This window comes from Musa acuminata, chromosome BXJ2-9, assembly GCF_036884655.1.
Source record: "Musa acuminata AAA Group cultivar baxijiao chromosome BXJ2-9, Cavendish_Baxijiao_AAA, whole genome shotgun sequence".
Taxonomy (NCBI): domain Eukaryota; kingdom Viridiplantae; phylum Streptophyta; class Magnoliopsida; order Zingiberales; family Musaceae; genus Musa; species Musa acuminata.
Window position 1 is genome coordinate 44,285,110 of NC_088346.1, and position 15,917 is coordinate 44,301,026.

The 15,917-nt window shown below is 37.8% G+C and overlaps 2 protein-coding genes and 1 non-coding gene across 5 annotated transcripts; 1 reads left to right on the forward strand and 2 right to left on the reverse strand.

The window, feature by feature from the left end:
- Window positions 1-708: 708 nt before the first annotated feature.
- Window positions 709-6,198, reverse strand: LOC103998781 (probable LRR receptor-like serine/threonine-protein kinase At1g63430). 3 transcript variants are annotated; one of them, XM_009420362.3, is made up of 13 exons: window positions 5,840-6,198; window positions 5,630-5,768; window positions 5,405-5,476; window positions 5,193-5,336; window positions 4,869-5,018; window positions 3,857-3,973; window positions 3,722-3,786; window positions 2,711-2,956; window positions 2,408-2,613; window positions 2,198-2,330; window positions 1,949-2,106; window positions 1,608-1,823; window positions 709-1,198 (listed from the first exon to the last, which is right to left on the reverse strand). In XM_009420362.3, exons 1-13 carry the CDS (start codon window positions 5,928-5,930, stop codon window positions 953-955), a joined length of 1,983 nt encoding a protein of 660 aa, XP_009418637.2. In that variant the 5' UTR covers window positions 5,931-6,198; the 3' UTR covers window positions 709-952. The 3 variants fall into 3 exon arrangements, with proteins under 3 accessions (XP_009418637.2, XP_009418638.2, XP_009418636.2); XM_009420363.3 differs by having other exon boundaries at window positions 3,737-3,786; window positions 5,840-6,196; XM_009420361.3 differs by having other exon boundaries at window positions 3,719-3,786; window positions 5,840-6,196.
- A 7,017-nt stretch (window positions 6,199-13,215) lies between these two features.
- Window positions 13,216-15,021, forward strand: LOC135623552 (WD repeat-containing protein RUP2-like). The gene has a single exon (XM_065126661.1). It carries the CDS (start codon window positions 13,659-13,661, stop codon window positions 14,781-14,783), a length of 1,125 nt encoding a protein of 374 aa, XP_064982733.1. The 5' UTR covers window positions 13,216-13,658; the 3' UTR covers window positions 14,784-15,021.
- Window positions 15,022-15,087: 66 nt separating this feature from the next.
- Window positions 15,088-15,159, reverse strand: TRNAP-UGG (transfer RNA proline (anticodon UGG)). The gene has a single exon. It is a non-coding gene; the product is annotated as a tRNA-Pro (tRNA).
- Window positions 15,160-15,917: the final 758 nt, after the last annotated feature.

Here is a 15,917-nt window from a genome sequence, read left to right on the forward strand (position 1 = left end):
CAACTTAGTTGCAACATCACTCAAGTTTCGAAGAACCTATAAAAGAGCAAATTGATTAATTCCAAAAACGAGCAGATAATTTTACAAGTAATTCAACAAACACATGTGAAAGAGAGAAAAGTGAAAAAAAAAAATTAATGACTTTAGAAAATTAACGAACAGTCACAAGTCCATAAACGACTCATTAGGTGTGACGCATTAGTAAGTTTCCGTAGACTTTTACACGTGAACTTATGAATCTAATTAATGGCCAACACTACCTTAAACCCTCATCTAGCCTTGTGCCACCCAAGTGATTCTAAGATACCGAGATGGTTGATATTTCACCTCACACCACAATCAATAAAAAATAGATCATTGCATATAAAAACTGAATCATTTTAGGATAGTTTTACTACAATGGTCGCTTTTCAAACTTGCAAACTATTCCTACTCATAATTTTTACTTTAAAAACATATAAAAACAAAACTATTCCTTAAAAACAAAACATAACATAACATATAAAAACAAACAAAAATGACAAACGATCATTAATAAATCAATTATTTCATCTGGTCATGACTGTTTGTTAATAAGTCAATTATTTCATCTGGTCATATCAATATTACTGATCTATTATAACTGAAGCAGTCATCATTTTATTCTGCCTGGTGTTATAAAGAAGCAACAGAAACAAAAACAAAGCATCACATCTCATTCAGGAAAGAAAAAGAAAGCTGTTAAGTGATGCCAAATCACAGCAAACCTTCATAGACCTAGCATCTCAATGGTTTGCCAAACAATGAAGTGTACACAATAAAATCTTTCTGTACCCTTTGCATTCACTTTTACAGCTTCAGCAGGCAAGCAACGGATTGTACATCGAAGGAAGAAACAGATGACCAAGTGAAGCAGGAATTAGGTATTTCCTGTGTGTGCTGTGTGGATTTACATGATGGGGAAGGGTTGCAGCTATGAAGACAAAGCTAGCTCTGCCCATGCCAAAGAAGACTCCTTGAGAATGGCAGCTGCTGACAAGTCAATTCCATTCTCCAACATGGCACTTACTGTTTGCATCGACGGTCTCTTCACGGGATCAGATTCGAAGCAGAGGCTCACCACACTGCAGATTACTGCAAGGTCTTCTGACTTCACATTTTCCAGTTCAGGGTCTACTAGCTTTCCTATCTCTTCTGGGTGTTGAAGATACTGTGTTGCCTGCAGTAAATCGGAAACCATTACATCATCAATATAGGATATTGGATGATGCAGAAGAATGCAGTAAAGGTTATAGCAAACATCAATCATATGGTAATTCATAATTAAATCATCAGCAACACATGAAGCAAGTTCTTTAGAGAAAAGTGAGATGCAAATCTTGCAAGTATAAATGATCTATTGGTTAATTGGCTTTGTTATCTAAAAATTGAATCCTCTGTTACTGATTTTGATTAGAACGCAATTAAGTTCCAAGGTTCATTAGCAACTTAAGATCTAATCTACATGGAAAGGAAATATTTGCGTTGCAAATACAGCTTTGCAGTATGCATTATGTAAGAGCATCATGTTAATAAGGAAAATTGGGGTTTTTGATTCAAGTAACAGTACTATATAATATATTCCTTACCCAATTTACCAAACACCCTCTTTCTTTGCAATATGGAGGCCTTCCACTAATTATTTCCAGTAAAAGCACTCCAAAGCCAAATACATTTTGGCGAATTTCCATGTCTTGTTGCTCTTGAGAGTCCATGTATCCAGAAAGAGGGTCTTCATCTGCGATGTAACTATCTCTATTCTTGGATCTTGAGAATATCATATTCCAACTCTCAAAATCGACCAACTGCAAAAGCAAACTTTAGTGAGGTTTTAATGTTCTAGAAAACATAAGCTTACATATCTTTGGAAACAAAAGTTAACCTTTAGCAAATTTATGCTTTTGTGAAATATCACAATAAGTCTTCATACCTTTGGCGAATAATCTTCAGTAAGATATACTGCATTAGAGCTCAGTTCAGACATTATAAATGGTGGTTGCAGTTCCATGTGCAAGTACCGCAACCCACGAGCAACACCTAGTATTACCTTCATGCATCTAATCCAAGATAACTGGGATCTTTCACCATCTAAATTTAAGAAGCTATAAGATGACTTTGATAATTATCCTATTCTAATATACTTGATCACATAAATAGGATGGCATGTTATCTGACTTACAATGTAGATGCTCATATAATGTCCCATTAGACGCATAATCAAGTACCAGCATTCTTGAAAAGGGTTCATTTTCTTTGCAGTAACCCAACACTTTTGCTATATTCTCATGATTTAACCTTGCCAGATCTGCCACCTGAAAAGCTATAAGTTTCATTGATGTTCTACAGAAAATTCTCCTATATATCAAAATAAATTGCACAAATTAATTACCTTGTTGTGAAAGGAGAACTCAAGATAGTTTGTCCACTGGTCCTCCAAGATGCATAGTGAGGTGACAGCAATTTCAGTCCCATTCTTCATTGTTCCTTTGTAGACTACACTGTCTGGAGAAGATCGGATTATATTGCTGAAATCCTCACAAGCTGTTTCAAGGTCTTCTCGACTAAATCTTGGGATGTTTTTCAACAATTCACCATCTATTTTGGAACAATTAATCAGATTTGTCAGATACTGATATTGAAAGCTATGCAACTCAGCAAAAGAGTATGAAAACAGTACAAGGTTATGGCTAACCTATTGATATTGGTATGACATCCTTCCAATGCCTAGTTTTCTTCCAGGGAACTTTTACAGAGGATTTTAGCTTACAGCTTTTAACAGCAGTAGATATTCCTGTAATAATGCATACAACTACAAGAACTCCTGTAGTGACCTCTAGAATCAGAAGCCATTCTGGTTGCCGTGGACTCTTGTGCTTGTGCCCCTCAGTAGATTGTTTATCTGTCTCCTTGGTCATCCCCTGGCTTTTGTTTGAGACACCTTCATAAGATATATAAACTACCATTAAACAACCTCTCAAGTGATACCACGGCAAGCAATTAATTGATAAGATGTACCAAAATATTGTTCCTAAATAAATTTTAAAAAATATTTCTGAGAAATTAGCAGGATCCTGCATTCCACAAACTGCAAGAAATAATTCTCAGTAGATGTATTGAGCGACTTCTGCTAACTCATATATATAGATTACAGGAAGTTTTTGACTGACAGTTTAGACATTAGTATCCAACCAAATTATGGCTCATCATTTTATACCTCAACTGCTGAAGAAGTCCTATAATCAATCAAATATGATAGTCAGCTGGTCTGTATTAGAGAAGTGCAAAGCGATTTTCAGAGTCTTGTCATCCATAAGTACTGCTCGAGGTTCAAAACAAAGGAAGCAGATGAACTACGTAATTTGGTTCATCTGTTCCAGTCCTCTTAAGTTTTCTTTAGAAATTTATGCTATAGTCGTAGCGCCAGAAGACATGGATGGACAGGTAGATTTAAACTTGAAATATGATATATGTTTTGTATATCTGGTCTAAATGTATGCACATGCTAACTGGAGCATACCATTGAAACATATTTTAGTAATCGGAGCTTAGTGGTTTTCTATATCTATAACAAGAAGTTCAGGGTTTCCTCAGACTTGTCTTAAATGCAAACAAAAATTTTAGAAGTTCATTTCCTCTTGATCATAGTCACTGTCATAAAAATGCTTGTGAAAGGAAAAATACAGAAGCGAAATGGTACTGCTACATGATTGAGGAGTACGCTGCAAAACTGAGTATTTATCACCAAAACAGTTTCCTTGGAAGCTTGACCTGCAGATGGATCCAGGAAAACTTGTGAAATTTAGATAAGATAAAAGGAATGATTAAAAAATTGATTTACCTTGGAAGATACTTCAAGCATGATGGTATTTGTCCAACTAAAAAATTGTAGGAGAAATCTCCAGTTCTTAGTTTAGTTAACTGGCAAAGGTCAGTGTCGCTGTCGTTAGATGTGTACCTAAATTTATTAGAAGTAGACATTAAAATCATTTAAGAGCATATGAGAAATAAGTTGATAGAAACTAATCATTGTCAAGTGATTGCAAAGTCGGGGATATCATGTTTATACTTGTACCCAAGGTTCATCAGTAATATTTGTTTTGGAATGTGGATATTCTCTAAGTAGGCATAATTTGAGAGATCATATATATATGTGATTTTTCAGCTTTGCTATAAAAACTTTAACTCTGAGTTCAAATCAGAGAATATACTTCTTTCTTTAGCATACCTTGGAGAAACTTTTTATCCAAGTTTTACTTTTTCATGACAAAGGAAGAGTGGTTAAAAAAAACCTACGACTAGAAATATGAGCTTAAATTAGTGGTTAAAAAAGAACTATCTCTTATAATGTGAATTATAATTGAAATTAGATACATTCTCTGTAACATTTAACAACCTCTTGAAATTTATCTTTTATATTTCAAGTATTAACTCGCTTTCTTACATGTAGAAGACTAACGTCAGATGAGCCCTCAAGTTCTAATTATAAGATAGGTTTTAAGTTTCATGCAGCTCTACATGGCACATGTTTACCAGCTAAAAACTCGTTATATATGTGTCATATAAAAAATTATAGAAAAAATTTTTCAACCACATTGAATCGTCATATCGCCACCTTTTTTTTTTTTGTTTACTTTACAGTTCCAAATGTCTATATGTTAGACAATCTTGTATATGTCAATGATCACTCCAGAAGAATGAATTTTATCAGAACAAAAAATAGAAAAGGCATGGCAGAGAAGTCATCTCAACTATTTTGGGTCGGCTGCATCTTTTATTGCTTACACAAAAACAAAGAAAATTTACGAGTCAACATATATCACAGAAAAAAAGTATAACAAAATGTCGCTTACATGCCATGCAAAGAAGCAGAGGAAGTTGAATTGGTGGTTCCTGGAATTTGTCCCTCAAGTCTGTTTCTATCCAATCGCAACTCCACAAGATTCCCCAGATTACCAAGTTCTGGTGGTATATTGCCGGTCAACCCATTGGAACGGAGATCTCTAAAAGTAAGAGAAAGGAACACTATCAAGCCAACAAAACATAAATTAAACAACAAACATAGATTATCCAAGAATGAAAGAGTGACCGATTCGTACAATTTCATGAAGCCAACAAAACCTAAATAAATCAGAAAACACAGATCATCCAAGAATCAAAGAGTGACCGATTCGTACAATTTTATGATGCTTGTCAATTCTCCAAATTTAGGGGGAATAGGACCAGTGAGTCGATTCACACTCAAATCCAACACAGTAAGGTTCTTCAACATTCCAATTGCTGTTGGTATTGTGCCTAAAAGCAAGTTATTGTTCAAATACCTGCATAAGAAAGGCACAGAACATCAAGAACTAGTAAGTGCATAATGCTACACCAATAGGGCACATACAGTTCTTGCAGGCAACCAAGAAATCTTAGTTCTGGAGCAAGAAATCCTTTTAACGATCGGCCGGAAAGGTTTCTGCAAAATGAAGATGAGTATCAAGAAGATTTCACTGTAGATCTAATTGATCTCCCACGTCTGTTAGACATAACCCTAAATAACTAACAGAGCAATGCGCCAAACATGTTATCCTATGGGAAGAAAACACCAAATCAACCAGAAATCTCTTACAGCGAAACCACACAGTCCTGATTCCGGGAGCAGATCACACCAGTCCAGTTGCAAGGACTTGCATCGATGGAATTCCAGTCGGACAAAACTGAGAAAGGGTCTTCAAATGTAGCCCGTTTGAAGGCGGCCAGTGCAGAAACTACAAGGAACCACTTCATCTCCGTAAGCACATACCGAAACCAACTCATCCTGACCACAACAAAGACTTACCTTCATAGTGAGGGAAGGAGTACGCAGGAGAGGGAGCAAGAAGAAGAAGGAGAAGATGCAGCAACTGGAACCCAGCAATCGTTCCCGTCATGTTTCACCACACACTGCCTCTAGAACCTCCCATGAAGAAGCGAGAACCCAAGACTGTGCGTGTCAGGAAGTGCAGGGAATCGGGAGAGGGGATCTCAGCGGTGAAGTAGGAGGAGAGAGCACACGGAACAGAGTCATGGAGTCGGTGAAGGTGGGCTTTAAAGTAGCAGCTGGCAAGAGGAAGGAAGGGGGGAGGAGAGAAGGGGAGAATGTCTCCTGTTGGTTTTTGTACCATTGAAGGCTACCATTTAAGAGGAGGGAGAACAAAAGCACATGCAATCCACTTTGTGTTCATCAACTGTTGGGTTTCTCATGGGGACATCACCACCACCACACTCTCACCTTTAAATTCATCATGTTTTGTTTGCTAGCATTATAGATAATAAATTTTGCTATGCAATTGGTGACATTTTGCAAAGTTTGCAACTCTCTTTTATGTTGATCTATAAAATTCTTTTGAAATGATGATAATATTGTGGGATCAATTACATGAATCTTTTTGTTTTTTCGACTTTTGCCACGATACTCGGACTTATAAAAATATAAATTTTAGATTTAAAAAAAAATTAAAAGTTACATAATTTTTTGGATTCGAACTTAAATGATTATCGAAAGTATTTTTACGAGTATTTTTTTACATATGTCGATGGTAAATTGTGAAAATTACTTCTTTACGAACGGATGATCAAAGTTTAAAGTTGTAAAAATAAATAAAAAAATCCATTATTGATGAAAATTTTATGCACTAACTTCGTCTTAACATATGAAATTTGATCTTATTTAAAGTTTGTACATTAGCTCATGGGATATATTTTTTCTTCTTAAAATTAAGTATGGAAATTAAGATGTCATAATTTTCTTAGCAGGAGATCAGATTTGGCCAAATCTGACAGCAGTACCACTTTTGGGAATGCATCAAGAGATCATATTTATGTGATTTCTTTTCCACACTCTCAACACAATGATAAGTGCAAATGAAAGTGATCCAATATCTTTGATCATTCAGTGAGATGAGACCAAATAGCATGTGGTGGTATCTTAATACAAGAACAGTGAGAACCAATCATTGATAGTTGGAGATTGAACTTAAACCAACATATAAAATGCATGTGCTTGCAGTGAGCAATCAATACTTATCTATCCATTCTCATTTTGTTTCGATCATGTTAACTCCGAGGTTTCAACATTATCCAGTTGTACAATCACAATTGGTATGGTGAGTTAGAAATTGGATATTTAGAGCATAACATGAACTTATGGTCAAGTTCTTCTACAAGAAAAAAAAGACGTCAAATTTCCTACCAAATAGTAACTACAAGTGTCATGATGTCTCCAAAAACTTCAAAAATACTAAGAATAATTATTATTTCAATATCATATTTATCGAGATCAATATTTGAATGAAAGTCATAGGAATCTTGAAAATAAGTACTTAGAAAATATTTCTAAGTCCATAATATGAAAATAATAGAGGTATCATATGATCAGCTTAAAATTTCAATGTTAAGAGTATCCCTTATGAATTAACAATAATAAAAAAGATGTAAAAGGTATCATTTTAAATGGGTGTATTATTAGGAGTCGAAAAGATAACATTAGCAGAGAAAGAGAGAGGTTGGAATACATTACACATTTTTCCATGCACCTGTCCTAAAGAATCTTAAAGTGAGTGGATCCTTACAAGAAAGTGCAAGCTGTCCAATATTTAATTGCATTTAGTAGAGCATTAATGATGTCTTACCTCCATTAAACCACCACAATCAAGAAAGCTGAACTGTGAAAGAGGTTTCTCCCTTCCCACACCAACTGTTGAGTGTATCCTCATCAAAGTACAAAGAGTATTTGCTGTGGCAGTATTCAAACTTTTCTATGTTTTTCTTTTTGTTTTCTTTTCTAATGAATGGAATGAGGATGAAACAAGCTAACTGCTCAACAAAATCTGGCTCTAATTTTTACCAACATAATGAGACTAGGAAAATATTAAATCTGGAGAGAGAGAGAGAGAGAGAGAGAGAGAGAGAGAGAGAGAGAGAGACCACCATGTAAATTGTTCTGATCTCATAGAGAGCATCATTTGCTGAAATGAAGGAAGGAAGCTTCTTGTCTACCAAACTCATCACCAACTCCAAAAGAAATAAAAGTTAGCTGCCTCAGCCCCAATAATTTAAGGAACTGAAGCCCATGGATTCTTCTTTTTATGCCTTGGGTACCAGCAGTAGGATTAGTGGAGATCTAATCATCATTTGGACCTTCAAGTGACCTCAGATTCCACTGTTGCTGGTTTCAGAGAGCTTTAATGGAGAGGTGAGCACATGTGAGATGAGCAATCCTCACAAGATCACATAGATGTCAGTGCAAGGACATGAGCCTCACATGCCCCTTTCTCTCTCTACTGTCCCACAGTAATTTCTTGGGGGCTGTACAGTCCTGACAATGATGCTGGTAAACAAAGCTTCAGCAATGGCAGAAGGATGGGGTCAGACCTGCCTACATTGCAACAATAATTTATCATTTAATGCACCAGAGATTAAGTTTGCACATTATGTCACAGATTTAGAACATTATGTTTGAAACACTATCATTATCAAACATCATTTCAGGAGTCTATATATAAATGTAAATTCTTAAAAGAAAAGGCAACTATAATATTATACCCTTTGAGGAGTTGGAAGAGTATTCAGACAATGGAGCAAAGGAAACATATCAACCATTTCTCATGTGTAACTACCAATCTTTAACTCTACAAGTCATCTCATGGAATCATCAAAGATTGGCAGGCAAACTAATCATTAAAGTTGGGTCTGATACTTGGGTGGATAGCAGGTAGAAGTGCATCCAAAGCTTTCAACCATCATATCCCATTTTGGATATGGTTGTGTGAGAGTAGCAAGGAGGACTGTTGGGTCCCAATTTCTCATCCAAGTCAATGCTTGAGAGCAACAACAGCTGAAACAACTCAGTTCCTGGATTCCAGCTCTCATGATGCAAGGCATGCATCCAAAGCTGCTGCTCCTTTGCAGCAATTGTCACACCCCATGTTTGCTGCCATGGTGACAGTCTCAAGACATCAGGTGATCGGTTGCTTTATGGGGACCCCCCTAGACCATCATCTTCTTCCTTCTTTCACTGTGCAAAATGAGTGCAGAGAAGTGACACACTGTTCCTTTCATCAGTCACTTTAGAGAGCACTAACAGAAAAGTTAAGAGAGAGAGAGAGAGGAGAAACCTGCACATCTTTGTGGTCTCTTGCGTTAACAGTTCTTGCAGTCTTGGCTTCCTTGCCAAGGTTGCATTGCTCCATTTGCCATTTCTTCACTTCCAAGCTAAGATTAAGCTTAAGTTTTGGCCTTCTACTAGTAGGGTTGGCAGTGGAATCACACAATTGGTTTGTCTGGATCTTCCTTCAAATCAAATAATTCACACACACACACACACACACATATATATATATATATATAGTAAAATTGTTGAAGAATTTTTCGATAAAGAGATAAAAAAGAAAGTGAATAGAAATGAGAAAAAAAAACTTATAACCAAGTCAAATATATTTATGAAAAAAAAGATACCGAAGAATTGTTCGATATAGATATCAATCAAAATTTAAGTGATTCAATTGAAATTATTATTCTAAGAATTACTTTATAATAGTAAAAAAGACAAATGAGAAAAGAATAGAAGGAAATTCAAAAGTTGAAGTTGTGATGATAGGAGGGAGGAGAAGATTTAGGAGGAGGAGATGATAAGACATGATAAGATTCATGTGGTGGTGAATCAGAATGAATGGTAGGAATGATGGAAGGATTAGAAGTATGTATGATTGGATTTATTGATTGAGAAGGTTCACAGTGGCATCTTCTATTCTTTGATACTCTATACTAATCGGGGCTAATTATAAATTATTTCTGGTAATTAGTTACCTTTATTGTCCAGATCCTTATGCTTTCAAAATTTAATCTTTACACTCATAAAAGTGTAACATGTAACCGTGTTGCTCTAATAGAAGAACCTCTCTTTCTTCCTTGATTTTTAATCTTGTAAAATTATATTTTTAACCCGGATCTCAATACTTCATTTTCGTAAGTATAAGAATCTCAATTAAATTTTTAAAAATATAGAGATCGAAATACTAAACGTAGCTAATTACAAAAGATGATATATAATTAGCTCTATTAATTATTGAGTTGATCCTCGTAAGTTTCATCAATTATATTCTTCAAACGGAGAAAATAGTCATTCAATTAGATATACCCACCTTTTTCCTTAATCCACTTTTGATGGCCCAATTGATATCAAAGTAATAGGATCCATGAACGAGGAGAGAGAGAGATAGAAAGACAGGCAATATTTTCTTAGTAAAAATATTATAAAATTAAAAATATTCTTATAGATAATTGAAAGATAAAAAAAAAAGAGATATAAATTTAACTATAAGGGTCTTTGTTCTTTGGCACATAACCTGTGTCTTTGGTTTAGATTTCCATCATTTAGCTTTTATGTTCCAGAGGAGGCTCAACTATTAAGTAAAAGGCTCCATTGGGCTGACAACAAGCATGTGAACTAACATAAATGTGAGAAGCTCTCACTCTCTTCCAGTCAAGCTTAATAGCTTTGCAATATTTCTCTTTGCTGATTCCAAAACATGAATTACCAGATACATAGATATAATAAACATACACACAAAAAAAAAAAAAAAAATTAAAGAAGTAAAACCTTCCTCTTTGCATTTTCCTTGTGTTTCCTGCAACTTCAATGGAGTCACTGCAATTCAAAATCAAGAAAATAGAATCCAATAAAAAATGGCAGAAAAATCTTCTGATGACAGATCATGTTTTGTCCCTCACTTCAAAGAACAAAGTGATCAGATGCTTTTGCAGTCTGATTCCTACTGCTTTGTTCCAGAATATGATGCTCCACATATATTTACTTTCATAACTTTCCAGTAGATTTGGTTAAAGAAGACATTCTCAAATCAGATAATATTTGACTGCCAAAGTGATCCATGAAGTATTTGGATATGTATATATATAATCTGTTGTTCACTGTTGGAATGGAACAGTTTGGAAAGAGAGATGGCTGTTGGAATTCTTATCCTTGACATTGAGGTTTTAATGAATGAAATTGAAGGTAGAACAGCAGGTCTTCATCTTCTGGTGAAGAGTGTGTGGTTGTCATCAAGATTTTTGTCAGCCATATTCTTCTTGTCTCTCTTATGCCACCCACCAAATAATCTCTACTCGATTAAACTGCATTCTATGGATGCATTGTCAGAGAGAAGAGTTGATATCAAATGAAGTTTAAAGTGCTCATTCTACTTGATCTTAATAGGATCTGTGTAAAACCACCATAATTAAGAAACAAGTGATTAGCTCTTCATGAGTTAGTCAATTGGAAAACAACTAGAAAGGTAATAAATTTCAATAATTCATGGAAAAAATGATAATAACAGATAACTATAATCTTCTTCACCTGTTTTTATTTGTATTCTTCCACTCACAATTAGGGGTTAAGAATAGGCTAATCCTTTACATCTTAAAAGTAGTCAAAGTTTAAATTATTATTATTTATTAGGACTGATAAATATTTTTTATTCTTTAATTGAAAATATATTTCTTGAACCTCTCGTAAATTAATATCTTATGTATCTTAAGATTTTGACGTATACAAAATTTTTGGGATTATGATTTTGGAATACAAAATTTTTCTCTTGATATTTTATTATTCTTATATACTTAAAAAATAAGTATTTTTATTTTTCTAGGTAAATATAGGCAAACGATACGACGATGTTAACTTATGTTTATTGATCAAATACACTTTTTTTATTTTATTTTTTTGACTAGTTTTAGATTTATATCATGTTCTATTGATTCTCTTAATTGTTCTTTTTTTTTTTTTGGGTATCATGTGTCTTCTTCTTCCATCTCTAACTTAGTCATCTATTTATTATTTTTTTGTTATTTATTTTTATTTCTAAGATAGTCATATTATATTATTGGGGATTTGCACATAGTTCCACCAATAAGATTCTGCCACCTGGTAGGACAAAGCGATATCAGAGCTCCAAGAACATAGAGGCAGATGAGTGGCCGCGTATGAGAGCTCGATTCGGTTCATGGAGACAGTGACAGGCTCACCAAACTATCCTTCTCCTCCTCCTCCCATGGCTGTGAATCTATCACTGACATGTCATTTGCTGCGGAGATCTTCTCCGGCACCTTTCAAAGCTATCAAAGCTGAGAAATGGACTCCCATATAACTCACAATCACATAGACGCGTCCGACATCTTTCAGTGTGCACGGTCCAAGTTGGACAAGGAAAAAAGAGTTTGCTGAGAGATTAATGCAGCTGTCTTTAACGTCCTTCATGGTGATCCAATTTGGACAAGGAAAGAAGAAGTTGAAGAAGAAGAAAGAGGTGTGACCGAGGGAAAAGAGCTCGCCGAGAGATCAATGCAGCTGCCCTTCGTCGCCATCCAAGTCGGAAGAAGAAGAAGAACGGCTGGAAATGGTTGTGGATAAGAACAAGAGGTGTGACAGGTCTGCGTTCTCCCACGTTACAGCAGACGCACCACCAAAGAAGCAGCCCAGAGGAGGAGCCGCCACCACCCCACAGCAATCAAATCCACCTGATCCCACACACCATAAATATGAATATGAATAGAAGAAAGAAGAAGAAAAAGAACCCTCGAAAAGTGTTCCTTTACATTGCTTCTCATAATCAACTCAATCTTATCATGTTGCTTTTGTTATCTGTGCATATTTAGGTAATTTCTCTACTTTGTTCTTTTTCTGGTTTCTGCAAGAAAATAAGAGTGAGACAACAAGAGATCTATCTATAAATTCAAATTAGTAAACACAAGATGTAAAAGTAAATAATTTCTTTTTTCCAACCTTTCTATATTTAGTAGAGAAATTGACAATTATAATTTGTTTCCAGCCTTTGAATTCTTTCTCCTTCAAGTAAATTATCATTCAATCATCTGAAAAATTACTAGCTAAACCCAACATAAATTATATCTTGTTTGAATCTTCACAGATAGTAAATCACTTCAGTTTGAAGATATTATATCTATAGAGTAAATAATTTAATTAAATGTTTGTGAAAATTATTGGTGCCAAGACACCATCTGTGAATGAACTGTTGTTGCTACTGTCTGAAACCTCTGTGTGTGTGTGTGTGTGTCTCTCTCTCTCTCTCTCTCTCATGGTGGAATGTTGGAACACCAGTGTCCACCCATCTCCTTTGTGTGGCCAAGTTGGTGATAGCTCCACATGAGAAGGCAGATTTGTGGCCTTTGGTTGCAACATTTGTTCACCTGTCAAAGCTCCATGCAGTGCTCGAGACACTAATGTTGCTGCTTTCAGACCACAGAATCAACCATCCAACAAAGCTCGAAGCTTTAGCAAACGGCTTCCACTGTTTGACTTTTTCTCGACGAGGCCATTGACTGCAACATTGATCTCAGGACGTAAGTAAACACTCCCATGTCAATCTATCATTTACCTCACCAGAATCCTTCAAACGTGCTAACATTGACCATTCCCCACAAGGATTATATCCTCTAAAAACATCCAAGAATCCTGAATTAGGCATACAACCCAGGACGGATCCATGGAGTCAGAAATCTCCCACCAGAATCCCCCACTTGTCATTGGCCCTCAACCCCTTCAACTTGCACACCAATCGTTTCAGTAGCATCAGCGGTCACCATTCCTCTATGAATAGGCAATGAACCATTCCCCAGCAGTCTCCGGTCCGCCGCAGGAGCCGTCGGAACAGCAACAGCAAGCTGCGCATGAAGAGAGAGCTCGGTGCGAATGGAACTTCCGTCTCTCGGCTGCTGTCTCCCCGGCGGCCACCGGAGCCATCTCCGACGCCATCGGCACCGTCGAGTTCGACCCCACCGACCGCCTCCTCGCCGCAGGCGGCATCGCTAGAAAGATCAGGATATACGGCCTCCGCAGCTTGCTGCCGGAAGAGCGCGGTCCGAGCCCCACCTTTTCCGACCACTCGACTGCCTGTCGGCTGTGTATCTGCACGCCGGCCAAGCTCAGCAGCCTGCGGTGGCGGCCCGACTCGAGTGGCCGCATCATTGGTTCCGGCGACTACGACGGCGTGGTCACCGAGTACGACGTGGAGCGGGGCTTCCCCGTGTTCGAGCGTGACGAGCATGCCGGGCGCCGCGTCTGGTGCGTGGACTACTCCGTTGACGGGGCCCTCGGTGCTTCGGGGTCCGACGACGGCACCGTGCAGCTATGGGACTCGAGGTGCGCCGACGGCGGATGCACGGCGGTCGCACGCGCCGACGGAGCGGTCTGCAGCGTGGAATTCGACCCGGAGGGCGGGCCGTGGGTCGGGGTGGGGAGCGCCGACCGGCACGCGTACGTGTTCGATCTGCGGGCGGTCTCTGCAGGGCCAGTGGCGGCGCTCAGAGGGCATGGGCGGACGGTGACGTACGTGCGGTTCGCGCCGGGAGGGCGGCGGGTGGTCACGTCGGGGATTGACGGCTCCCACCGACTGTGGGACTGGGCGGAGGGGAGGCAAGTCCGGGCGTACCGCGGCCACGCCAACTCGCGTAACTTCATCGGCATGTCGGTGTGGCGCGGCGCGGGGCTCATCGGGAGCGGGTCGGAGAGCAACGAGGTGTTCGTGTACGATCTCCGGTGGGGGGAGCCAATATGGGTGCAGGGCTTCGGGAACCGAGGGGAGGAGGGGCAGAGCCGCGACGGGTTCGTCGGGGTGGCGAGCTGGAGGCAATCGGCGGCAGGGGACGGCGAGGGCGCGCTCGCCGCAGGCGGATCCGATGGGGTGTTGCAGGTGTTCGTTGGGAGGAAGATGACGGGATCTGACTGATACAAACCCCCATACCAGTGCTAATTCTTCTTTCACTTCTTTGATGTTTTGATGTTAGCAAGTTCATTTCATAGCTCATACAAACATATAAAACAAAAGATTTTCCATTTAAGCATTACTATCATACTGTGAGCACAATTGGAGAGGATTGATGATCCAAATTTGATAGGATTTCTTCTGTTTCTGGCTACATTACATTGAGCAATAAGATATATTTGATCTCTCTCTTTCTCTCTCACATTGAGTTATTTATGTAAAGAATTCCAGAAAATAAAGGAGTAAAGATGGAAAAAGAAAGGAAGTAGGGGCGTTGCGAGAATCGAACTCGCGACCTCTCGCACCCAAAGCGAGAATCATACCACTAGACCAAACGCCCTTCGATGATTAAAGGCTCACATAAATATATTATATTCTTAAACTAACTGTATTTAAGTAGAAAGTCTACATTATTCTGTGAAAGTGCACCTTAAATTATAGAGAGTACAAACACTCTACACCTCCAGGTTTAGTCAATGTGATGCAGATATGTTGTTTTACCTGTTTTCCAAATGGATCTGTGTGTAGTGGCCAGCAAATTTCTTGTTCTTTGTTCCATCAAAGCAACTCCATGGTTATGACTGCCACTAAAAGTTTGAACTCAAGATGTTTCTTTCTGTTTCCTAGTACTTGGTCACCTTCAAGAGGCAATACAACTAAGGTTAGACAACAAATTAATGGGTAATTTTGGTATATGATTTAGTTGTTGCTACCATTATACAAAAACTGGTATCCACTTGGGATGCACTATACATGCAATTGATAAGAACTGAGATGTGCACTACAAACAATGCCAAGTCAAGGACAGTGAACATTATGTTCATCATACAAGTAGTTGACAATCTGTTTACTGTTGCACAATAAGTTGTAAAAATGTTGACCTGTTTTCAGTTTAAGTCTCCTTTATGAACATTCTTGGAAAAAACTGTATGTCATTCATTATCCTCCCAAGATATTTACAAGCCATGGATTTGTCTTTTCAGATGGCATTCCATCACAGTTAATCTTGCCTATTCACACTTGCTAAATGTTCAAGAAGCTAATCATTGATTCTTGTCACTTCCACAATCTAGCCTTTTGCGATATCTATTTATAGTG

Bases quoted from the DNA above. Each gene is read 5' to 3' on its own strand.
- LOC103998781 (XM_009420361.3), bottom strand. From the start codon at position 5,930: ATGACGGGAACGATTGCTGGGTTCCAGTTGCTGCATCTTCTCCTTCTT. The intron at 3,974-4,868 runs GTAAGCGACATT...TAATAAATTTAG, and splicing joins TCTGCTTCTTTGCATGGCAT to GTACACATCTAACGACAGCG. The intron at 3,787-3,856 runs GTAAATCAATTT...ATCCATCTGCAG, and splicing joins TGCTTGAAGTATCTTCCAAG to GTCAAGCTTCCAAGGAAACT.
- LOC135623552 (XM_065126661.1), top strand. From the start codon at position 13,659: ATGAACCATTCCCCAGCAGTCTCCGGTCCGCCGCAGGAGCCGTCGGAA.